The sequence below is a fragment of the Diabrotica virgifera genome, chromosome 7, assembly GCF_917563875.1.
Source record: "Diabrotica virgifera virgifera chromosome 7, PGI_DIABVI_V3a".
Classification (NCBI taxonomy): Eukaryota; Metazoa; Arthropoda; class Insecta; order Coleoptera; family Chrysomelidae; genus Diabrotica; species Diabrotica virgifera.
Genome location: NC_065449.1, coordinates 140,022,529 through 140,048,323, shown reverse-complemented (window position 1 = coordinate 140,048,323; position 25,795 = coordinate 140,022,529). Strand labels below are relative to the sequence as shown.

General features: G+C 33.9%; 2 protein-coding genes across 2 annotated transcripts in view; one reads left to right on the top strand and one right to left on the bottom strand.

Moving 5' to 3' along the window:
• Positions 1-16,319, bottom strand: part of LOC126888063 (atrial natriuretic peptide-converting enzyme) — a 331,414-nt gene extending 315,095 nt beyond the window's left edge. Inside the window, exon 1 of the mRNA XM_050656080.1 lies at positions 16,154-16,319. The gene's annotated coding sequence lies outside the window, so the exon portion shown is untranslated. The remainder of the gene's footprint in view (positions 1-16,153) is intronic.
• A 4,265-nt stretch (positions 16,320-20,584) lies between these two features.
• Positions 20,585-25,795, top strand: part of LOC126888062 (pyridoxine/pyridoxamine 5'-phosphate oxidase-like) — a 95,355-nt gene continuing 90,144 nt past the window's right edge. Inside the window, exon 1 of the mRNA XM_050656079.1 lies at positions 20,585-20,823. Within this exon, the coding sequence (XP_050512036.1) occupies positions 20,591-20,823 (233 nt within the window). The 5' untranslated portion in view covers positions 20,585-20,590. The remainder of the gene's footprint in view (positions 20,824-25,795) is intronic.

The window sequence follows — 25,795 nt, the reverse complement described above, 5'->3', positions numbered from 1 at the left end:
CGATAGAAAAGAGGTTTGCTTTAATGAGTGCAAAAACTGGAGCCTAGTAGTGTTCGTCAAAAGTAAGAGAAGCTAGTGCCTCTACAATCAATGGCTCGCAAGTTGTTCTACAATCAACAGCTCGTAAGTTGCCACTCAACCAACGGCTCGCTCGTTTGCCGGTGTAAAAGCCTAGCTGGTAAGGCTTTTTTTGTGTATGGACTTGGTGCAGTGTTAAATGCAGCTGAGGGCCCTCTTGAAGACCAAATGCAGGGATTGAATTGGTAAGTGGACCTCTTTGCGCCTCATTTAATTATTCTATTCCTTTTTTGCTCATGTTTGGGTTTTTTACTGAACCGGTGTCAGAGCTCCTTTAGAAAGCTCCTTTGAGATCCTAACATCAAAGATCGCACATAGACAGATATAAGTATTTGAGGGTAATCATAAGCCGGGATCGAAAATTAGAAGATAAAATAGATGAAAAAATTGTAAAGACTGGTAAGCTGAATAATAATATCAAGACTAACTTTTTAAATAAGAAAGAAATACCTAAGAATATAAAAACGGAAATAGTAAAATAGATTGTGAAGCCAACTCTAATCTATGCCTGTGAATCTTGGGAATTAACAAAAAGACAAAAGAATAGACTAATAATCACAGAAATGAGATTTCTGAGAACAACAGAGGGACAACAAGGAAAGATAAAATCAGAAATCAAACCTTTAGAGAAAATCTGAAAATACATCCAGTTACAACAACAATCGAACAAAAGAAAACAACAAAAAAAATAGTAAGACAGTTATATGAAGCGAAAGATATAGGAAGAAAGAAGAGAGGAAGACCAAGAAAGACGTGGACAGAACAAGTGAGGGAAGCGGCCGACAAAAGAGGAATAAAATGGGAGGAAGCAAAAGTATTCGCCATGGATAGAAGGAAATGGAAGAAAATGTGGAGAAAACGACGGAGAACCCAACTCCACAATAGCTCACACCGAAAGGTAGAAGAGTTTTGGATTAAATAAGTAATAAGTAAGTAAGAAAAATTTATACCCAGGCAAGATTCGAACTCACGACCCTGGGTCCAAAGGTAGGTTCTGTTTGCACACAACGCGAAAATTTTGTCTATTTTAGGTAGCTATGAAATATTAGGTATATGAAATGGGTGTAGCTAGTAATAGGTTTTGCAAAACAATTACAAAAATCCGATCAAAATATTTAAAATTTTAGCATTTTTTATCCTTAAAGAAGAATATTTTAGCTATTGTTAGATTATTGTAGTCTGAGCGTATTCAGTTTGTTCAAGTCATAATAATTATTTTAGTCACTAAGCCTGTAGGGGTGTGTAACGGTTCCTTCAACCCAAAAAATATAAATATTCATTAATGGTTCCGGTTCTTGAAACTTGATAGACCGTTACAGTTTGACAGACCAACTGTAACGTCTGCATCTCTTAAAAATTACAAAGCCTAAAGTTCTTTTGAATCATTAAAATAATATTTTATAAGATAGGTACTACATCTTCTATATTTGCATATCATTTGAGAAGCGATATTTCTTCAATAAAAAAAAAATGCTTCTCATCAACCAGAATTAAACATATTATTATACAGTGAGCACGTAAAGGTTGGAATAAATTAATTTTCTCGAGAATGGACGATTTTAAAAAAAAATCCCAAAACAGGTAAATTTTTATTTTTAAATTACGACTTTTTGGCATATACATCATGCTAGTGACGTCACCCATCTGGGCGTGATGACATCATCGATGATTTTTTAAATAGGAATAGGTGTTGTGTGATAGCTCATTTGAAAAGTAATTTAATTCTCTATTTAGTAATACAGAGAGCACGTAAAGGTTGGAATAAATTCATTTTTTTTTGAGAATGGAGGATTTTGGAGAAAAATCCCGAAACAGGTCAATTTTTGTTTTTAAATTACGACTTTTTGGCATATATATCATACTAGTGACGTCACCCATCTGGGCGTTATGACGTCATCGATGATTTTTTTAAATGAGAATAGGAGTCGTGTGATAGCTTATTTGAAAGGTAATTCAATTCTCTATTCAGTAATATAAACATTAACATAATTATTTATACAGGGTGTCCAAAAAATTTTTTTTTGATTAAATTAATTGACATGGAAAGAAGAATGTATGTAATTTATTTAATTCAAAATACATTTTACTGCTCTCAGAAAACAAAAAAATGTTTATTTGAAAAATATTCATGGCTTTTCGCTTAAATTAAATATTCAAACTGTCACGAGGCTGGTGGGTGGCTGCTTTAATATTGAATTTAAGCAAAAAACAATATTTATTTGCCAAATAAACATTTTTTGTTGTCTTCTGATAGCAGTAAAATGTATTTTAAATTAAATAAATTACGCACATTCTTCTTTTTATGTCAATTAAATTAATTAAAAAAAAATTTTTTTGGACACCCTGTATAAATAATTATGTTAATGTTTATATTACTGAATAGAGAATTTAATTACCTTTCAAATGAGCTATTATACGATCCCTATTTTCATTTAAAAAATTGATCGATGACGTCATCACGCCCAGATGGGTGACGTCACTAGTATAATATATATGCCAAAAAGTCGTAATTTAAAAATAAAAATTGACATTTTTCAGGATTTTTTTCCAAAATCGTCCATTCTCGAGAAAATGAATTTATTCCAACCTTTACGTGCTCACTGTATAAGCATTTACATGTATTTATACCGAGTGTTCAAAAAAATTTTTTTGAATTAAATTTATTGACATAAAAAGAAGAATGCATGTAATTTATTTAGTTCAGAATACATTTTACTACTCTCAGAAAACAGAAAAAAATGTTTATTTGAAAAGTAGTCATTGCTTTTCGCTTAAATTTAATGTTCAAACTGTCAAGAGGAAGGTGGGTGGCGGCTTTAATATTGAATTTAAGCAAAAATCAATATTTATTTGTCAAATAAACATTATTTCCTGTTTTCTGATAGCAGTAACATGTATTTTGAGTTAAATAAATTACACACAGTCTCCATTTTATGTCAACAAATTTTTGTGGACACCTTGTATAAATAATAATGTTAATGTTTATATTACTGAATAGAAAATTGAATTACCTTTCAAATGAGCTATCACACGATCCCTATTCTTATTTAAAAAAAATATAGATGACGTCACTAGTATGATACATATGCAAAAAAGTCGCAAATTAAAAATGAAAATTGACCTGTTTCGGAATATTTTTTAAAATCGTCCATTCTCGAGAACATGAATTTATTCCAACCTTTACGTAATCACTGTATATTTATTTAAAATAAATATCTGAAGCAACTTAAAATTCGAGAGAAATATCTTCGAACGCCCCAAAAACAAGCGGATTTTTTGGGAGTATGTTTTTGGGAGTTTCAACGTGTTTCTTCTATTTTTGAATGTCTTAAAGATCGCAGTTACTTCAAATTATATCTAACCTATAAAAAAAACCTTGATTTGATCTAGTCTATAGAAGTCTATAAAATGGGGAAATTCCCAAAATCCTCTCAAAAGCCAGTTTTTTGGATTTTTGAAGATGGCGTAACCTACGTCACCAAAATCTGAAGAAATAGAAATATGGTTTTTGATAGAATACACAAAATAAAAAATAGACCTGCAGCCATTTCCAAAAAAAAAGTTAAGTATACGATTTTTTCAAAAAAAAAATTAAAAGGCATTTTGGGGTTATGTACACTTAACCTATAGGCCTATAAAAAAAGAGACATGTTTTGTAAAAGCCTCAACTTCGCAAGTGAATTTTTTTAAATTGATTTTGTCCCACCCAAAAAAATAAAAACGAATAAATTACATTTTTGGTGGTGGGCGGGGAGAAGGACAGGGGGATGGAGGGTTAAAATTGAGCTGAGTCTTATCACATAGAATGTAAAACGAAAAAAAAATTAATTCTGGGAGTGAGGAAATGTTCCTTATATTAACGGGAGGTTCCTATTGTGGATTACGTACTTGTTCCTGATCGCCTCAATTATTATGCTACGTTATAAATATTTATTTGGTTGCAACATATTTTAACCTGCTTCTACGAATATTTGTTATCGATTACTATAAAAAGGAAGAAAATTATATTTTAAAGAAAAATATAAAAGGATTTTAGGAAAATTTCCTTATATTAACGGGAGGTTCCCATTGTGGATTACGGTACTTGTTCCTGAACGCCTCAATTATTATGCTACGTTATAAATATTTATTTTGTTGCAACATATTTTAACCTGCTTCTAAGAATATTTCTTATCGATTACTATAAAACTTTTCCTGTATTTATGTTTTCTAGACAATATCCAAAATTTGATAATTTCAATATTAAAAGCAAGCGCGGCTCCTCCTTAGGGTCAATTGGTCAATGACCCCCCTAAAATAATCTCATAAAAATACCAATTTTATTAAAAATATCTTTTATCTAAAACTTCACTCTGAAATATAAAATTCTCTCTCAGCAGTCTCCATTGGCAAAACAAATATAATAGATATAATAACGTCGCGCCTCGCGCTATACACAAGCCCGTGGCTGGGCCGTATTTTAAATTGTCTATATACAGTTCTTATGGCTTATGGACAAATGCATGTAAAATAGAAAAGAGACGGCAGATAGCAATTTCGTGGGCGAGAGTGGGAGTGACCTTTCCGTCGTATACCTCTAGTAGAGTCGACGGCCTCACGTTTAGTTAGAAAACAAGATGAGTGTTGTTGACGAAATAATTGCCTTAAAATCTGCTGGAACACTAAATTATGAACGGCGGCTTGAGAAAAAAGAAAGTGGTCGACCAAAACCAAACATGAATTTAAAACAAACAACAAAGGATAGGGGTAAGGACATTCAAAGATATTTTAAAGAATCAATGTACAATTTGTGTGATTGGATTTGTGGCTGCAGTGTGAGAAATGCATTTTTTTGCTATCCGTGTTTACTGTTTTCGAATGACGCTGTATGGGCGAAAAATGGAGTAACTGACATTAAGCATTTAAAAGTGAAAATTACAAAACATGCCTCTTCAACTACTCATATAAATTCATCAATGAGTTACGCAAGTTTAGGACGTGTTAACATAAGACAGCAACTTGATAGTGTATATCGTAAATCTGTGCATGACTTTAATGAATTGGTATCTAAAAATAGGTATATTTTAAACAAACTAATCGACTGTGTAAAATTTTGTGGAGTTTTCGAAATTGCATTGCGCGGTCATGACGAAAGTGACAGCTCCAATAATCGTGGAATTTTTCTGGGCCTTATCGATTTTGTTTCTGAACTGGATTTAATGTTTAAAGAACACATTGAAAAAAGTACAGTATTTAAAGGAACATCGAAAACAATTCAGAACGATATTTTAGAATCAATGTTAGCCATTGTGCATACTCATATCATGAAGGAGATTGGCCAGACAAATTTTGTGGCCATTCAAGTAGATGAGACCACAGACAGCTCCAATAAAACGCAGATGATTATCATATTGCGATATGTATTAACTGGTATTGTACATGAAAGATTTTGGAAATTTGTTAACCCCCTAGGTACTACAGCACAACATTTAACTAATGTAATATTAGAAGAACTTCAATTATTAAAAATTAATGAAGCACCTGAAAAATTGATTGCCCAAAGTTACGATGGTGCATCAGTCATGAGCGGTAAACTGGGAGGAGTACAAACAAAAATTAAAGAAATATACCCAAATGCACACTTCATTCACTGCTATGCCCATCAATTTAATCTTATCCTCCAAAAAGCGGCGAGTCAACACAAACCGATAAAAATATTTTTTGCAAATTTACACGGATTTTCGTCCTTTTTCGGCCGATCTCCAAAACGTACGATGGTTCTGGATAGAGTGGTTAAAGTAAGGCTACCTAAAGCTGCGCCTACTCGATGGGCTTTCAATACAAAATGTGTTGAAATTGTATACACTTATAAAGATGATTTAAAATCTTGCTTAGAGGAAATTATTGATGAGGAGCAAGATGGTAACAATATAAATCAAGCAACTGGTTTAAAAAGACATTTGGAAGATGAGCATTTTTTATTTTGGTTAAATTTTTTCCATAAAATAATGCCCCATGTTGATATATTGTTTAAACAATTGCAAATGCGAGACATTGATGTTATATCTGTCAAAAATTGTATCCTGTCTTTTAACAACAATATCCAAATAATTAGAAATACTATTTTGGAATCAGAAGTACCAAGCACATCAACAGCAAAAAAAAGAAAAACTACTGCAGAGGATCCAAAGCGACGAACTGCACTTGAAATTTGTGATATTATTATATCTGAAATAAATCACAGGTTTAGTTTCAATGATCATCTCATGATTTCACAGTTATTCTACATAGAGAAATTTGAAGCATACACTACCAACTTTCCGCAAAATATTTTAAAAATGGTGACGGCTAATTATCCCACAGTGAATATTTCCAAACTAAAATCGGAACTTGAAGTCTTATATTGTCGTGAGGATTTTCGCAATAGTGCTGGTGCAGTAGCCATACTTCAGCTTTTTATTAACATGAATTTGTCTGAAACATTTTCTGAAGCAGTGAAGTTATTAAATATTTTGTGCACACTCCCTATGACAACCGTGGAAAGTGAGAGATGTTTTTCTACTTTAAAAAGAGTAAAAACATTCCTGCGTAATACGATGGGACAACCTAGACTTAGTGCCTTGTCTATGCTGAGCATCGAGAAAACGCTTGTCAAGAGCATTCCAAATTTCAATGAGAAGGTCATAGACTATTTTGCAGAACTAAAGGATAGAAGAATTGACTTAAAATATAAAAATATTTAAAGTAAGTTTCGTTTTAATAAATTTACAATTTATTATACTATAAATATTCCTATCTATATATCAGTCAATAACCTGTTCATACCATTTTTCCTATATTTTTTAAAAGATTTACTCTAAAAAAAGACAAATTTAATTTTCGGAAAACTAGGGTAAATAGTATTGAGTTTTATCTAAGTCTGTATTTTTTATCTAAAATATAAATGCTAAAAGATCTTTTAAATACTTTAAAAAATCAACAGTTTGAAGTTTTCAAACCAAAATGACCCCCCTGAAGATTGACCCACGAGCCGCCGCTGATTAAAAGTATGCCACAGATTCGTGTCATATCAACAACATTAAGTATTTAATGTTTTCTAAATTTTTCTTTAGTTTAAGCACTCTGAAGATCTAGGAGTTAAGGAATCGTTATCGAATAAAAAAGTACTTAAGTATTAAATTTGATGTTTTATATTTTTGTATTAAATTTGGTTAATAATTAAACAATACAACAATAATTTATGTGCTTTGTTTTTTTTTGTTGAATAAAATTGACCTTGCCAAATTCTTTGGCAAGTTCCACCCAAATTGCACCTGTTTAAAAAAGGAGTGCCACCGGCAGTATTTGTAAACGATCGACCAACAAATGTTTGTTATAAACAAACACAAGATACTAGACTTTCTCTAACTACGAAAAGGTCAAAAGTATCTAAAGTTGCATTACATAGATACTTATACATTTTTGCTATTTTATATTTCAATTACAAAGACAGATCGAAAACGTGACTGTGGGAAATGTGTGTCACCGCTGTTGAAACAATATAAACGATTTTAAAATTATTTATGTTCGCTAATGACTTTATACTGACGAACACAACAAATAATATCGTCTTAAAATTGATCCAATTTTCTAAAAACAATGGCAATCGCTTAGCAGACACTTCTGAAACAGTAAACATTTTTGTTCTAAATTTTGTTAGATGCTCACCAATCATTTTTGCAAGCAGGATTTAGGAGTGACTTTTAACGAATGACCACCTACAAGTAATAAAATCCTTGATAGAGAAAATTATAGAATACAAGCCATTGATATTAAGGGCATTGTCGCAAAATGTCGCCTGTCAAAATGTTCAATGTGTTTTAAATGTACTTATTTTTTTTTCGACTCCTGAGAAACTTAATAAGCATTTTTGAAAAATTTAAACGCAAAGTGAAAGATTACGTTATTGCCGAGGGCCGAAAGTCCCTGAGAACTTCTATAATTTTTGTTTTAATAAGTTACAGGGGTGAAAAAAAAAGAGAAAATTTAGTGTGTCTTTTAATTTCAAATATTTTATTGACAAGAAACTTTTTGGATATTTTTGCAGTATAATGCAATCTTTCATTCTGCTGTTAAATTTTTCAAAAATACTAATTATGGTAGGGGAGCCCAAGCGGAGATTTTTGCAGTTACTCGAGCGCGTCAGAAAACCACATGGGGAGAAACCTTGTACTCTATAAATGTACCTCTACCATATATTGGATCTTAATACATGATAATACATGAAAAAAATCTATTCTTAGAAAAACTCGAAATCGTCAGATTAAGACAAGGTAAGTTAAGTGTCTATATGCAAAATAGTGTATATTTTAAAAATCTGAGGGTTTTTTAAAATGAGTGATAATGAGTGAGTCATAAAGTTTCACAAGAAAAATGCGAATATTTCGAGAAATAAACGTCAGATCGAAAAACTAAAAAATACGTTTTCGATATTTTTCAAAAATCTATCGAATGATACCGAACACGACCCCCCACGGAGGGGGGCTGGGGGGCGGAATTTAAAATTTTAAATAGGAACCCCCAGATATTTTTTCAAAATGAATATGAGATCGAAAAACTGCAAGATACACGTATTCAATACTTTTGAAAAATCTATCGAATGACACCAAACAAGACTCCCCACGGAGGTGGGGTGGGGGATTACTTTAAAATCTTAAATAGGAGCCCCCATTTTTTTATTGCAGATTTGGATTCCTTGCGTAAAAATAAGTAACTTTTATTCGAGATATTTTTTCGAATTATGGATAGATGGCGCTATAATTGGAATAAATGATTGTTGGAATTAAAAATTAAATTAAAAAATGGAAAGTCCCCACTTAAATGGAAAACTTTACTTAAGTTTTTTGGTTTTAGGACCTAATCTTCACAACCCAATAGGTCCCAATAACGCTCGAGTAACTGCAAATTTAGCATACCTTTTAGCATTTCCTCCCCTACTATTAGTTTTCTTAGGATTCGAAAAAAAATGAATATATTTAAAAAACATTGAACATTTTGACAGCGACGTTTTGCGCATATGCCCTTAATTTTTAGACTTTGAGAAATCATTTGACTCAGTCCAACCCAGAACCTATCTCTGCAATCCCACTAAGTGAGCGCGGTCGCAGTATTACGCATAAATATTGGACGTTTGAACCTTTAACAGGTTGCATGTCGTACTTTATTGTCTCGTCTTCAAAGTGATATCGAAAGAGAAAATTGAAAAAAAGACTTTTCTACAGTTCTTCATTGCTTCTCTCACAAATTTTTAAACATAAGCTCTTTACAATAATGTATGTTCCTCACCTAATAAAAAATCAAATTTGAACGTTTTTTTTATTTATATTTAGCAGACGAAATTATTGGGACAAAACAAGCATAGTGTATTAAGAATTCCCCAAATAATAAACCACTTTTATTATTCCAGTTTAAGGTCATTTCAAGAAAGGTCATGTAAAAGAATGTGTATTTAAGTATAATAATTATAAATCAACCCACAAATGCTAAAAATAAATATTGAAGTAGGCGCCAAAAACATAATATGTTATCCATAAAAAGCTATCAGTAAAGTTGTCTACCGTACTGTACTATACAGGGTGTCCTCTATACTCTTCTGACAAACGAAGACCGGAGATTCCTCAGATAATTTTAAGACAATTCAACCCAATTCACCGAGTCCCAAAAAAATGCTACTCTTAGGTTACGGCCACAACGGCGCACGGCACATCGCACGGCACCACACACAGCACAATAAATACGTCGCACCTAGCCTAGCCTTTGCTTTGCACATTAGGGTACGAACATGCCGAAGATACATGGATGTGCGCGGTGTAGGTCGCGATCGCGGTCGCTACATCGATATCAAAACAAACCATCATTTTCTTATGAGATCGCAGATCCAGCTGCTGATCGCGTGGTGAATTAAAGTTTATTGGTGGTTTTTAAACCACGTGACATTCGCCGGAAATACGGATGGTGTATTAGTTCATTTCTTGTTGTAATCAGGTTGCGACAAGTTTTGGTTATATAGAAACCACAAAGAATACTGAAAGGAAGTTATCTTCGGTATGCTCTGGCCGTCATCGATGTAAACCTCGACCGCGACCTACACCGCGCTCATCCATGTATCTTTGGCATTTTCGTACCCTTAGTAGCCTTATTGACGCACCGTGAACCGTACATTTATTCAATTTTTTTAATCATGTCGTCGTTATCCTTTACATCGTCGTTACATCAGACGTAGAAACATAGACATAATAAAGCGTAGACCAGGCAAGGTATGAGCCGCTCTGTGCATCGAGGTGTAACGCCAATATCAATGGAAAATATTTACTTTGAGTGGTCTAGCCATATAATGCCATAAAAGAAATGAAAAGAATGCAAATCAGCATCCTCGGAATAAGTGAAATGCGGTGGCCGGGATCAGGAGTATGTGACGTAGATGGATATCAAGTGTACCATGCCGGAAATACCGATGTCAATCACTATAATGGAGTTGCAATCGTAGTAGCAAAACACTTAGCTCAATCAGTATTAACTTATATCCCCATATCTGACAGAGTAATGTTAATAAAATTTAGTTCAAAGCCGTTCATTACCAATGTAATTCAGGTCTACGCCCAACATCATCCAGTGATGAAGACAAATTAGAAGCATTTTACAAAGATCTTACTGATGCTCTAGATCTTGTCAAAGCAGCAGAAAATACCATGGTCCTCGGAGATTTTAACGCTAAAGTCGGCAAAGGACGCTGTTTGAACATTGTGGGGGATTATGGCTTGGGAAACAGAAACTAACGTGGAGATAGACTTGTTCAGTTCTGTCAAGAACACGATTTCATTATATCGAATACTCACTTTAAACTACCACCAACAAGACTCTACATCAAATCGACTTCATTCTAATAAAAAATCGATTTAGAAACTGCATCAAATCAATTAAAACTTATCCAGGTGCTGACTCTGACATTGGGTGTGATCACAATCCCATAGTAGCTGTAACCCAATTAAAATTAAAAAAGGTGATCAAAAAGAAACGAGAAAGTTAAGGAATCAGTTCAAAGACAACTGAACGAAAATTTAATTTGGGAAAATATCGGTGAGAATGTCGATGAGTGATGAGGGCTTAAATAAAATCGTAACAACAGTAAAAGAAATCTGTGTGAGAAATTTACATGGCGGGTAAAAGCTAAAAAAGCAGGCTTGGATGACAGAAGACATATTGGATTTGATGGAACAACGGCGATTAGCGAAAAACAACGAAACACTTTATAACAGCATACAAAAAGAAATTCGACGTAAAATACGAGAAGCAAAGAGTCAACATCTAGCCAAACAGTGTCAAGACATTGAAGAACTTGAAAACAAATATGACACGTTTAACATGCATAAAAAAGTGAAAAAAGCAGCTGGTATCTTCAATAAGAATCAAACTGCATTGCTACAAGATGAACATGGTAAAGTAATATTTGAAGTAGAGGACAAACTTAAAGAATGGGAAAATTACGTTACGAACCTATTCGAAGACGATAGGAGTAGTTCACCACCCGATATTACTAACTGCGACGGATCCCTAATAACACCCTCTGAGGTAATAAAAGCCATGCAATCATCAAAAGATGGCAGAGCGACTTGTCCTGATGAAATTCCAACTGAAATATACAAGCTTATAAATGATAGCAATGTTTTAGAGGCTATAACTTCGTTTTTCAATACCATTTATACCAGCGGACAACTTCCTAATGGCTGGTCTAATTCACTGTTTATAGCTCTACCTAAGAAGACAACAGCAAAAACCTGTGCTGATTATAGAACCATTAGTTCGTTAAACCATTTATTGAAAATTTTTGTGAAGGTAATACATGGTCGTATCTGCAATAAATGCGAGGAATACCTGGATGACACACAGTTTGGTTTCCGTAACGGGTTTGAAACGAGAGAGGCATTGTTTGGAATGAATGTACTTTCTCAAAGATGTCGAGATATATCTGTAGACATATACTGTTGTTTTATTGACTTCCAAAAGGCATTTGATCGTGTTAAGCACTCTATATTGATAGAAGCTCTAATAGACATAGGCTTGGACGGCAGAGATGTTCGAATAATTGCAAATTTATATTGAAATCAAACAACATCAGTTTTAGTAGATGGTGTGGAATCACAGGCTCTTAATATTAAAAGAGGAGTACGGCAGGGATGCCTCTTGTCACCACTGCTTTTCAACGTTTACTCCGAAAGAATTTTCAGAAAAGCTCTTTCTGAAAAACAAAAAGGAATACTTGTGAACGGTGAAGTCATCAATAATTTGCGATATGCGGACGATACAGTACTCCTAGCTTCTAGTCAAGAAGATCTGCAAACACTACTTGATAGTGTCGTTAAGAGTTGTAGGGAGGCAGGTCTGGATTTGAACATACGGAAAACCAAAATACTCAAAAATAGTCAAAATACGTTACAAAGTAATAAGTAAACAGCAGCATATAAAACCGTCTATATATGTAAATAATACCAAAATTGAGCAAGTTGATAAAATCGTTTACCTTGGACAGCAACTAAATTGTAACGCAGAAAGTCACGGCGAAATTAGATCTAGGATAGAGCAGGCTAGAGCCGCTTTTAGAAGGATGTCCAAGGTGTTATGTAACACAGACCTAAAATTGGCATTGAGGATCCGCCTACTTCGCTGCTACGTGTTCTCGGTCTTACTTTATGGTGTCGAGTCCTGGACTGTGAATAAAATCGATCTAAATCGCCTTGAGGCTTTCGAAATGTGGTGCTATAGAAGAATTTTAAAAGTTTCCTGGGTGGAGAAGATTCGAAACTCCACAATACTAGAACGTCTCAGCAAGACTACTGAAATCATAAAAAGCATCAAGCAGAGAAAGCTGGAGTACTTCGGACATGTAATGAGAGGTCCCAAATATAGGTTGCTACAAAATATTATGCAAGGAAAAATAGCAGGCAAACGCGGTCCAGGACGAAGAAGAACCTCATGGTTGAAGAACTTGCGAGATTGGTATGGTGTTGATACAAGCATGCTATTTAGGGTGGCAGTGTATAAAATTAGGATAGCTATGATGGTAACCAACGTTCTGAAAGGACATGGTACATGAAGAGGAAGGTCTAGCCATCTTTGTCTGTCACATGCGCGGGATCGCTTTGTAAAAAGAGATAAGACAGACCACTGATCGACTGCCCGCGCGTTACGCTATTTTGCTCAGTAGGTATGCCTTGTCTACTCTTATTATGTCTATATACGTAGAAACGTTGTTTTAAAAAGGCACGGTGTTTTTGCAAAGAACAAACAAAAATGGCGAAGCATCATCTAAATAAGAACCTTGATGATTACTTCCAGTAAACTTCATTCTCGGGAGGAAAAGTAGCACGTTGATCCCTTGTTATACAAATAGCTCTTTTAATAAATGTAACCTAATAAATGTTTCAACATTTTTTTTCTTTAATTTTGGACCTTATTAGGGGGGAAATTTCCCATTTTCCTCCCCGTAGATCCACCAGTGACAAATACACAGGGAGCTTCAAAATAAAAGCAAATAATAAAAATTATTTGAATCCTAGATTTAAAAAGAAGTCAACGCATTCGATGCACCAGATATAATGTATGATTCTTTTAGAAGGTGGACAAATTGTTAAAGCGCAGTTATCTGGACTTATAAAAGTATTTGTACCAAATAGGTACATCGAAATAAATAAAATAGGTACTAGATAAAACAAAGCTATTGGGAAAATAAAAACATCCTGTTGGGATGGAAAATATGAGTACCTACCTACAATACTATTTTAAAAAGAGACACAAATACACATGGAGCTTCAAAATATTGGCAAATAACAAAAATCATTTGAATCTAAGATTTAAAAAGAGGTGGATGTAATCGATGAAGGATGGAGATAATAGTCCAAAGTAAGTCACTGTACTTTAAAGCAAGTTTTATACTGAAAACATTTTATTTAAGTAGTTATATTTTAGTTAATCATGCGATAGCAAGTTAATTTACAAGAATATTTAAAAATATCCATAAGAGAGAGCGGAAAACAGATGTGGACAATCAGCAAATTTATTATCCCATAATAGGCCTGGATTCCGCGTACAAAAAAAAAAGTTTATTAACTAATAGCAAGCTGAAAATTTGTAAATAGCTTAACGGTGTCTAGTCTGACTAACTTTGATGTACGGGAACACTGGAACAGAGGAAATTTTAATTGTGGAACAGGTTACAGGTTTCGAACGTCAGATTACGAAAATGTCCCATATATTTTATCGGATAGAACTTCCAATTGATTTGTTACCCTTTCATTAAACTCTCATGCAAAAATCAGACTGCTATTTAGCACCAATATAATTCCTGTCATTTGACATTTTCTACGTGTCGGAATTATTAAAATGCCCAACATATTTGTCGGACAAATATTTTTTCATATATTATATAAAGTTTGTTATTGAATAACTTAAAAACAACCTGCTAGTTTTCAGTAGTAATTACACGAGAGCTCTAAGATTATCGATTTGTATCCCGAGTGACACTTTGACAGTTTTAATTTTACGACCCGAAGGGGAGTGAAATTATGTCAAATTGTCACGAGGGCAAAACAAATCGGTAATTTTTAAGAGTTCGAGTGTAATTCGATAAGATTATTTCATGAATAAATATGTTTTTGAAATCATTTTAACTAATATTTTATTGATATCTTCACCTGAATATTTGCTAAACCTGTTTCTGGTGTTCTCTTTGATAAGTTGTAAAATATTAATTGTCATTAATGTCACTGAATATTTTCTGAATGTACGCAACGAAGTGTATCTGGCGTAATACTTGACGACGGGAAATTAACAAAAATTATCAGTAGTATTTGCACGAGAGCACTAAAATTATCGATTTGTTTCCGAGTGACACTATGACAGTTTTAATTTGTAGGCTATTGCCTAATGACACCAAGTTTCAGAAACAGTGGAGCATTATTTTCTTATTTATTCTTACTGTCGTGTGATATTCGTAAGGTTTTATTAGTACTTACATATAAAATTCAAGTTTTTGTATAAAAACATTCAGTGACATTGATCCCAATTAATGTCACACATTTTTCAACTTGAACAGCACAGTTTAGCAAATATTTAGAAGAAGATATTAATAAAATATTAGTTAAAATCATTTAAATACAGTTTTATTCCTGAAATAATCTTACCGAAGTAAATTCCAGCGCTTCAATTTGCCGATTTGTGTTCTCCTCCTGACAATTTGGCATAGATGCAGAACTAAAAGTTTATTATGGATATTTTCTTAGATGTGACAGTTGTCAAAACTAGGAAACTGCAATTAAACAGAAACAATCTACTTCAAAAAATTCCCACTGTAATTTTCTACGGTAGAAAATTACGGATGTAATAATAATCTAATTGGACAGAATTAAACACGTGATGAAAAATATTGCTACATGATTGGAAGCTAAAATCATTAAAAAACAATCGCTGTAATTTTTACTTTTGAAGCTTTCTATTGGTCAGCATCTCCTATGAATGAAATAATAATCGCTGTAATTTTTATTCTTGTAGCTTTCTACTGGTTAGAATCTCTGTGAATTAAATAATCGCAATCATAAACTTGTCAGGATGACACGATCCACAATTAAAACTTCCCCTGTTCCAGCGTTCCCATATATCAAAGTTTGTCTGACTAGACACCGTTAATCTATTAACAAATTTTCAGCTTGCTATTAGTCAACTTTTTTTTGGTACGCGGGATCCGGGCCTATAATATATTATTCATGCATTTAACGATCTATTCAAATATTATAAAGAATATTAATGAATAGAAAGTTATCGTTATAAAAAAATAGTATATTTTAAATTCGATTCCACTAATCTTTGTAAACAAAAATCTTTATTTAGGTATATATTTCTCATTATTTTTTAATATAAATTAAAATTTAATGTTTTTAAAGGTATATGTTATTATTTGCAATATTCATTTTTACATACACATGAAATGATATACTATTATTTCGGTGACATTTATATAAATATAGCAAGTTTTTATAAATCTATAACTACATTAGTGAACGCTTACCCTATAATTCCAGTAGGATCTTCGTTAAGAAATCCTCATAAAACACACACAAAACTGTAACACTCCGTATATAACCAACTTTCCGTTAAACCACTTTACGCAGTACTATTATAATACTAACCCAAGAGATCCTCGAGTACCGCGCGCTCGAGTACTACCTCTTCGTCAGCTGGTGAATGTCTGTCTGTGTCTGATATCTTCCACAGAAGGATTTCGAGTTGTACTCACGACACCGTTTCCCAAATACACGCGAGAGTGTCGCTAGATTGATGTTTCAGATCACTAGGTCGTTTATGTTTTGGTTTTTATTGTTTGTAACTGTGTAATTAGAGAAAAGAAGGATAAAATAGAAGAGATAACATTCGATATCCAGTTAAAAACCTTAATAATGCATGAAGAATAAAAACAAACGAAAACGTAATGCTTGAGGAATTGTCAATAGGTAGGTACTATCTGCGTATCTGCCTATCTGCCCTAAATCGACTGATATGCCCATGCTTTCTTTTTTGGATACATCTTAACTTCACAAAAATTATCGTATAATAATTATTATAATTATATAATAATTAATTATTATTCGTATAGAATTATTCTAAAGACGAAAAAGTTTATAAAAATTATCAATTGTTAGTAGAGAACAAAAATATTATGTATGACAAATACATTCAAATAAAATTATTATATCAAAAAAGGCTAGGCAAACAGAAAATGAAAATGGAGAATATCTAAAATGAAAACAATGTAGAAACTAACTGGAGAAAATTAAGAAAAATATTCTGGACGCTGTCCGAGAAGCTCTTCGAACGAAAATAATAAACAGCAACAAAAAGTGGTCAACGAAAACACCACGGCTTACACTAGAGGTTAAACAAAAATGTCACCAAAAAAAGAAAGCTTTCCTAAAATATAAGTCAGAAAAAACGAATGAATGATATGAAGACTAGAAAAGAGTAAGAACTGAAACTCATCATTTGTTAAGAAAAACAAAAACAGATTAGGTACTGGGAAAGATTCACAAAAGGATGATGGATAGAGATGGATTTCTACGGACAACAAAGAATCGAAATGAAAGAACTAGTTGAAATAGAACACATAAAGAAAACGAAGAATCTTTACCAGAAACGCCAAATATAATAACTAATGAAAAGACCGAAATCTCCCAAATAGATGTGAAGCAAGGATTAAACCAATAAAAAAATAGAAAGTCACCAGGGGAAGATCAAATAGCAAATGAACTCTTAAAATATGGTAAGGCTTGCGGGGGGCCCCAATCGAGCAAGGGCCCCATCTTGTCGTCTGATATGTAAAAATCTGTTATAGGTAATATGATTTTACTATGTGTATTTAAATTTAAAAACATAAATTTCTAAATCGACGTATTCGGCAAGTGAATCATCTCATATCGAGAAACTTAATCATTTCCGGTCTCACGAACTTTTATGGGTGACGACAATAAACTATAATACTTTGTACGTGACTATTGAAAGATTTGAGAATTGTAATTTGCCGAATTTTAGAAAAATATTTCTAAATCTAGAAATGGGGTTTCTCTTTAATCTTTACCTACGTTTAATATTTCGATACAATTTTCCAGAGGCGTAATAGAGGCCCCCGCAGCATGAAGCTTACGGGGGTCCCAATATATCAAGGGCCCCATCTTGTTGTCTAAAAATGTGTTCTTATATTATTTGCATACATACGTTTTTAAGCAGTGTAATATTGAAAATGAAGTTGTCCATCCGAATTAATAAAATTGTAGATATATTCGCTGATAGTAGATAGTGCACGAAGAAAGTTGTTCATCTCATATAATAATGCTAATGTAATTAGTAATTTTTGTTCTATTTTATTCTATACCAATAAAGATGAAAAATGTAAGTCGTCATAAACAATGCATGAATACACCAATATCTCAGTAAATGACAGTTTTGGAGTGAAATTATCAGCGTCACGACGGACGTATTTGCTAGAATATTTCAGTCATAGGAGATTCTGACCAATAGAAAGCTACAAAAATAAAAATTAAAGAGAGAATTAATAGGGATGTTCACTAATTTTTAAATATAGTTAAATTCAATAGATTACAAGGTATATATAAACGTAACAATCATAAAACTGTTTAAAAATGTATATTTTTTAAGATAAATGAGTTCATAATGTTGATTTTCTTGGAGGCTAGAAAAACGGTACCATGCAGCGAGGCTACGGTCTGTGACGTCAGCAGTCGTAACGTCTTTGATCGACGACTAGTTTTGTATACTTATTTACTCAGTGTATTTGAATGTGCGCAGTTTTTTACGTATTTAATTATTAAATATAAAGCCAAATAAGTGGTGTTTTGTTCCTGGGTGTGTAAATACATCAAAAAACAGTTCTGACAAGATTTTTATTACCGTCCCAGCCAATTTAAAACAGAAAAAGAAATGGTTTGTTGCAGCTAGAACTTAAAATAACTAGCTTAAAGAACTAACTTAATAAAATAAACATTATAGAAGTTTTCCAGAGACTTTCGGCCCTTGGCAATAATGTAATTGTTCTTTCTGCATTTACATTTTTCAAAAATGCTTATTAGTTTTCTCAGGATTCGAAAAAAATGAATGAATTAAAATAGCATTGGACCAAGATTTTGCACCTACCCCCTTAAAGAGTAAATGAAAAAGTTTCGGGACCTCAAATTTGTATTCCTTAAACTGGAATATTCCTAAAAACGGGATTCTAATAATACATACAGTAAAAGTAAACCTTGAAATAACTACCTGTGAATGTAGGTATGACTTTATATTATATTAAAATCATTAATAATTTAGTGAAAAGATTGGTTGAAATGAAATTGTATAATACCCAAGTTCAAAAATATTTTTTACCTTGGAACAGTTGTCAACTCGAAATACGAAACAACCGAAATAAGATCTAGAGTTGAAAAGGACATAGCAACATTTTACAACATGCATGAGAAATATTTTCACCCATTGCGACATAATATCTCTCCCACTAAAAATGCGGCTGCTAAAATGTTATTATTTCCGGTCTTGCTATATGGCGCAGAGGCCTGGACAATAATGGAAACATTAATGAAAAAGCTAGAGGCATTCGAGATGTGGGTGTACCCACGTATCCTCAAAATATCCTGGGCGACCCACACCAACGTACAGGTATTGCGTCGAATGGGAAAACAAAAAGAAATCTCTTTTACAATTAAGAAACGAAATCTTAAATATTTCGGTCATATCATGAGGCATGATAAATATCGTATATTCCAACTGATAACGCAAGGTAAAATAGAGAGCAAACGCGGAGCCGGAAGAAAAGACACTCATGACTTAAAAACTTACGCCAATGATTTGGACAAAAATCGATCGAGTTATTCAGAAACGCCTCAAATGAAATTAAAATTGCCATGATGATAGCCAACGTCCACAATGGACAAGGCACATGAAGAAGAATAAAAATATTTTTAATACAGCTAACCAAGGTAAAGTAATAACCAGCCAATGTATATATACAATATGCATGCGTAAAATGCATGCATACAACTTTTTCTATTTTTTTTGTGGAGTATTAAGCATTTATTTTTTTAGCTTAAAGAAGACATGGTAAATTATATGGAATATACACTCAGTAAAGCTGTGGTAGATTTATTTTTTTACAAGATGCCAATAAATCATACACCATTGTTACATCTACACTACAGTCGGTAGTTTATACGAATCGGCTTTCTGAAAACCTTCCATTTTATTTGTTTATTTTTGTAAAACCCAAAATATGTCCTTACAAACAGTCTATCCACTTTAAACTAAACAAATTCACTATATAACTCCACTTTAACCCTGATAAAACAAGAAGAGAACAAAATAAAATGACCTGAAACGTCAAACAGGTAAACAGTAACACTATGAGAATGGCGCGCGCTTGGGGTATGCAACTAGTGACGTCAGGCCAATAGAGAAGCGTTCTTGAAATTTAAAATAATGCTAGATTTCTAATAAAGATTTTTTATAGAAAGGCTTTTTCAATTTTGTTGAAATTTTGGACAATTATTCCTAGGGTGTTTCTTAATCGTTTTACATGTTTGAAATGACTTTTTAATTTTTTGTGAACATCCCTATTCACTGTTAAATTTTAAATTGACTGTTCTATTTTTTGTTTATATAAAAATATTCACACTATTGAAAAATGTCGGAAAATGAAAGAATACCCATAACGATCACATCAATCACATATTATTTAGATTATTAATAATCTATCTCTCTCATTTGTTATTTATGAAAAAAAAAACATCAAATTCAAAATATGTGATTGATGTGATCGTTCATGGGTATTCTTTCATTTTTCCGACTGTATCTACCTGTAATTAATGTCATTGTAGTAACATTTATCAAAATTGTGTTTATTCTAATTAGCTACATAATAAATATACTTTGTTACATTCAAATTATTATGTGTTTTGACATTTTTTTCATAAATCATGCAAATGTCAACGAAAATTTAAAGTCTTATCGAAACTTAATTAGAACAAAAAATACTTCTAGTATGGCCTCTAACGAAATTGGACTTGCCTGCATGGAGGTCCCACCAAATACCTCACCATTTAAAATAATGAGGGAATGGATTGACGAAGCCAAACACTGTGGTATGTTAAAGCCTGTGTTTAATATCGCTACAGCTACAAAGTAAGTTAATCAAAACTATTTATACATATATGCATGTACCTATAGTATATCTGATTTAGATAATATAATATAATCAATGGTAGAGGGTAGAGCAATAGGGAGAAAAGCTCTTCTAGCTACCCCTAAAATCAGGTGGCTTAACCACATGAAGTAAATCAGAGGATGTCCCATTATCCAGGGCATCTAAAGTAACGTTAAGTACAACGCCTCCCCATTCGGTATGTCCTTCAATGGGGAGGGGTGGTGGTATAACTTAAGGGTCAGATAGGTACCACTCCATTACGGAGTGTGACCGGTTTGATCTTCGGACATGTGGGTCCCACTTTTCCATTGGTACACATATGTTCCCCGGGGCTGGGGTTGTACGAGTATGTGTGTGTGTGTGTGTGTGTGTGTGTGTGTGTGTGTGTGTGTGTGTGTGTGTGTGTGTGTGTGTGTGTGTGTGTGTGTGTGTGTGTGTGTGTGTGTGTGTGTGTGTGTGTGTGTGTGTGTGTGTGTGTGTGTGTGTGTGTGTGTGTGTGTGTGTGTGTGTGTGTGTGTGTGTGTGTGTGTGTGTGTGTGTGTGTGTGTGTGTGTGTGTGTGTGTGTGTGTGTGTGTGTGTGTGTGTGTGTGTGTGTGTGTGTGTGTGTGTGTGTGTGTGTGTGTGTGTGTGTGTGTGTGTGTGTGTGTGTGTGTGTGTGTGTGTGTGTGTGTGTGTGTGTGTGTGTGTGTGTGTGTGTGTGTGTGTGTGTGTGTGTGTGTGTGTGTGTGTGTGTGTGTGTGTGTGTGTGTGTGTGTGTGTGTGTGTGTGTGTGTGTGTGTGTGTGTGTGTGTGTGTGTGTGTGTGTGTGTGTGTGTGTGTGTGTGTGTGTGTGTGTGTGTGTGTGTGTGTGTGTGTGTGTGTGTGTGTGTGTGTGTGTGTGTGTGTGTGTGTGTGTGTGTGTGTGTGTGTGTGTGTGTGTGTGTGTGTGTGTGTGTGTGTGTGTGTGTGTGTGTGTGTGTGTGTGTGTGTGTGTGTGTGTGTGTGTGTGTGTGTGTGTGTGTGTGTGTGTGTGTGTGTGTGTGTGTGTGTGTGTGTGTGTGTGTGTGTGTGTGTGTGTGTGTGTGTGTGTGTGTGTGTGTGTGTGTGTGTGTGTGTGTGTGTGTGTGTGTGTGTGTGTGTGTGTGTGTGTGTGTGTGTGTGTGTGTGTGTGTGTGTGTGTGTGTGTGTGTGTGTGTGTGTGTGTGTGTGTGTGTGTGTGTGTGTGTGTGTGTGTGTGTGTGTGTGTGTGTGTGTGTGTGTGTGTGTGTGTGTGTGTGTGTGTGTGTGTGTGTGTGTGTGTGTGTGTGTGTGTGTGTGTGTGTGTGTGTGTGTGTGTGTGTGTGTGTGTGTGTGTGTGTGTGTGTGTGTGTGTGTGTGTGTGTGTGTGTGTGTGTGTGTGTGTGTGTGTGTGTGTGTGTGTGTGTGTGTGTGTGTGTGTGTGTGTGTGTGTGTGTGTGTGTGTGTGTGTGTGTGTGTGTGTGTGTGTGTGTGTGTGTGTGTGTGTGTGTGTGTGTGTGTGTGTGTGTGTGTGTGTGTGTGTGTGTGTGTGTGTGTGTGTGTGTGTGTGTGTGTGTGTGTGTGTGTGTGTGTGTGTGTGTGTGTGTGTGTGTGTGTGTGTGTGTGTGTGTGTGTGTGTGTGTGTGTGTGTGTGTGTGTGTGTGTGTGTGTGTGTGTGTGTGTGTGTGTGTGTGTGTGTGTGTGTGTGTGTGTGTGTGTGTGTGTGTGTGTGTGTGTGTGTAGTGTGATGCCTAGATAATTATTACACACAATCTTGTCTTCTTTTTTGTGATGAGGAAACAATATACATAGCTTTCAATCCGTGGCCAGATTTGTGTTATTTTTCTGCTAAAGGTGCCTATCTTCTAAATATCTTGTCATCTTACTAAAAAATAGCCAGCCTGGATGTACGTCTATGTCCAGGTCCTCTCTTGTCTTCAATCTTGCCTTGTAGAATCAATTGTAGAAGTCGGTATTTACTGTATAGCCCAAATAGCATATTTATTCCACTCTTTGTAACAGTGTATCTGTCGCTTATAATCCAGGGCGCATCTGTTTTGAGATGGACGTTGAGAGGTCACTCAATTTTTTTTGCAGAAATTGCTTGAAAATAACTCAAATAATAATATTTGCGTTATCCTCCCACTCAAAATGGTCCGGAACATTGTTTAAATAATCAAAATGTTAAAATATGAAGGAAAAATTCGATTGTTTTATTGGTTTTTTGATTATAACTTTAAAACTATTTATTTCTGAGAAAAGTTTTACTGGCATAAAAGTTGCATAATTAAATTTCCTATAATACAGAATTGGTTAAAAATTTTTAACGTAGTCACCATTGTTGCAAAATAGCAATAATTGCGAAAAAAAAACATACAAAAACAAGTATTTGCATTTTACGTTTTTCAATCATTTATGCTATACTTACGACCTTAATATTTTACCCAGAAAAACTTTATGATATAGTAAAACAACACTGTAAATTTCACTACGATCAATTTAATAGATTTTGCAAAATAAATTTTGCAATCCAGGTCTTGCAAAAAAAAATTCATTTCTTTAAAATGTTGCAAGACTGAAAATAAAGCAGATAGCAAGTTGAATTTTTTTTTGCTTATAGAAGTGTACTGTACCTTTCATTTGAAATTGGCAAAATTAAAATCGATTAATTACCACGGCGTTAGGAAATTTTTTAAATAAACATGACTTTTTGGTGCTATGCGCAGGAGAGCGGTGTTCGATTCACACAAGTTGATTTCCACCAAAATTTCTTCCAATCTTTATCTAATATATTATTTTCTTACTCTACATTTTGCTGTATTTTAATATTTTAATTCCACAAAAATCAAACTAATGAAATGATCTTAATGAAATTTGCAGTGTTGTTTTACTGTATCATATAGTTTTTCTGGGTAAAATATGAAGGTCCTAAATGCAGCATAATAAATGGTTAAAAAACGTAAAATGCGAATACTTGTTTTTGTATAATTTTTTCGCAATTATTGCTTTTCTGCAACAAGGGTGACTATTTTTTAAATTTTTAACTAATTCATATTGTAGGAAATTTAATTGCGCAACTTTTATGTCGGTACAACTTTTCCCGTAAATGAATACTTTTAAAGTTATAATCAAAAAACGAAGAAAAAATTCGAATTTTTCCTTAATTTTTTGACATTTTGATTATTTAAACAATGTTTCGGACCTTTTTGAGAGGGAGGATAACTCAAATATTATTTATTATTTGAGTTATTTTTAAGCAATTTCTGCAAAAAAAATTCACCTCTCAACGTCCAAATGTACTAATACTAAATGCGCCCAGGTCTATTATTGTAATTTGGGAGTTATGTTGATGTTCGTACTAATGATCATTATTCTTGTCTTCTTCGAGTTTAGTTTTAGGCCGTATTTGTTACATATCTCTACATTATTATCCATCATCCTTTGGAGCCGTTGCGTACTACCTGTCAGCATATTATGTTTATTATCTGAAAACAGGGTCTCCGTCGTTTTTAAAAAATTCGGCAGATAGATTATTAGACCCATAGGCTTTGTTATTTTTTAATTTTAACATAGCTTCTCCAAACTCTAGTCTACCAAACCTGGCGTACCACAGGGTAGCGTGCTGGGACCTACCTTGTATCTCATGTTTACCGCAGATATACCTCCAACTCTTCAAGAATCACTAGAGGAGAGACCACCTATAGAAGAAATGATGCTAGGAACATTTGCCGACGATACTGCAATCCTACCCTCACACACTGACCTTATTTATGCCTCGTATCTCCTTCAAGCGTATCTAGACAGAATACAAGATTGGTTTTTGGAATGGAAAATTAAAGTCAATGAAGGAAAATCTATTCATGTTACATTTACAACACGAAGAGGAACTTGTCCTCCTGTAACTCTAAACAATCACCAATTGCCATCAGCCAACGAGGTAAAATATCTTGGTATTTATTTGGACAGAAGTCTCACATGCGGAGGAAACATATCTGGACCAAGAGAAAGCAACTAGGTCTCCAATTCAGAAATATGTATTGGTTAATGGGCCGTTCATCAAGACAATCTCTGGATAATAAATTTCTGCTCTATAAGGCAATACTTATGCCAATCTGGACATATGGGTTGGAACTATGGGGAAGAGCCAGTCACTCCAACATCGAAATCATCCAACGCTTCCAATCAAAAACCCTCAGAACCATCACTAATGCACCTTGGTACATCAACAACAGAATTATTCATCGAGACCTTAAAATGGATATGGTACAAGAAGTCATCACAAAACGTAGCGTACAACATTGATAAGTTGGAGGATCATGAAAACCAGTTTGCACTTAACCTCTTAGACAATTTCTAAGAACAGCGTAGGTTAAAGAGGTTCAAACCACTGGACTTACCATTTAGAGTAAACTTTTCAACTAATTAGTTAGTAGTTATAAAATGTAATTATTTTCTACATAACTTTATAAAAATTGAACTTTGATTTTTAGCCCAATAAATGACCGTTTTGGAGTGTAATTTCCAGGGGCAACTCCGAATTGCATGAAAATTTGGATTTAGGTTCTACTTACCCTCCACTTTAAAGTTGAATTTGTGCAGTTGGTTGCTTTTACTTGGGGGGTGACATTTACCCCTTCTCGGGGGGTGAAAAACGCGTGTTTAAAATAAAGCCGGAAATGAATAAATTGACTTATTTTAAGCACCTTTTTTTCTATAAAGTTTTTTACGTAAGTCAATACTTTTCGAGTTATTCGCGATTTAAAATGTTGATTTTTTGACAAAACAACTACGTTTTCAGACCGTTTTTCCCAAATAACTCAAAAACTAGATATTTTATCGAAATAAATATTTTTAGCAAAAGGGTAGCCTATGAAAAAACGAAAAAAATGGTGTACCAGCAAAGTCTACAAATTGAGCAGAAGCAAAGTGGCGGCTCATGAAAAATACGTTCTTATTCGTCTAATTCCAAATCG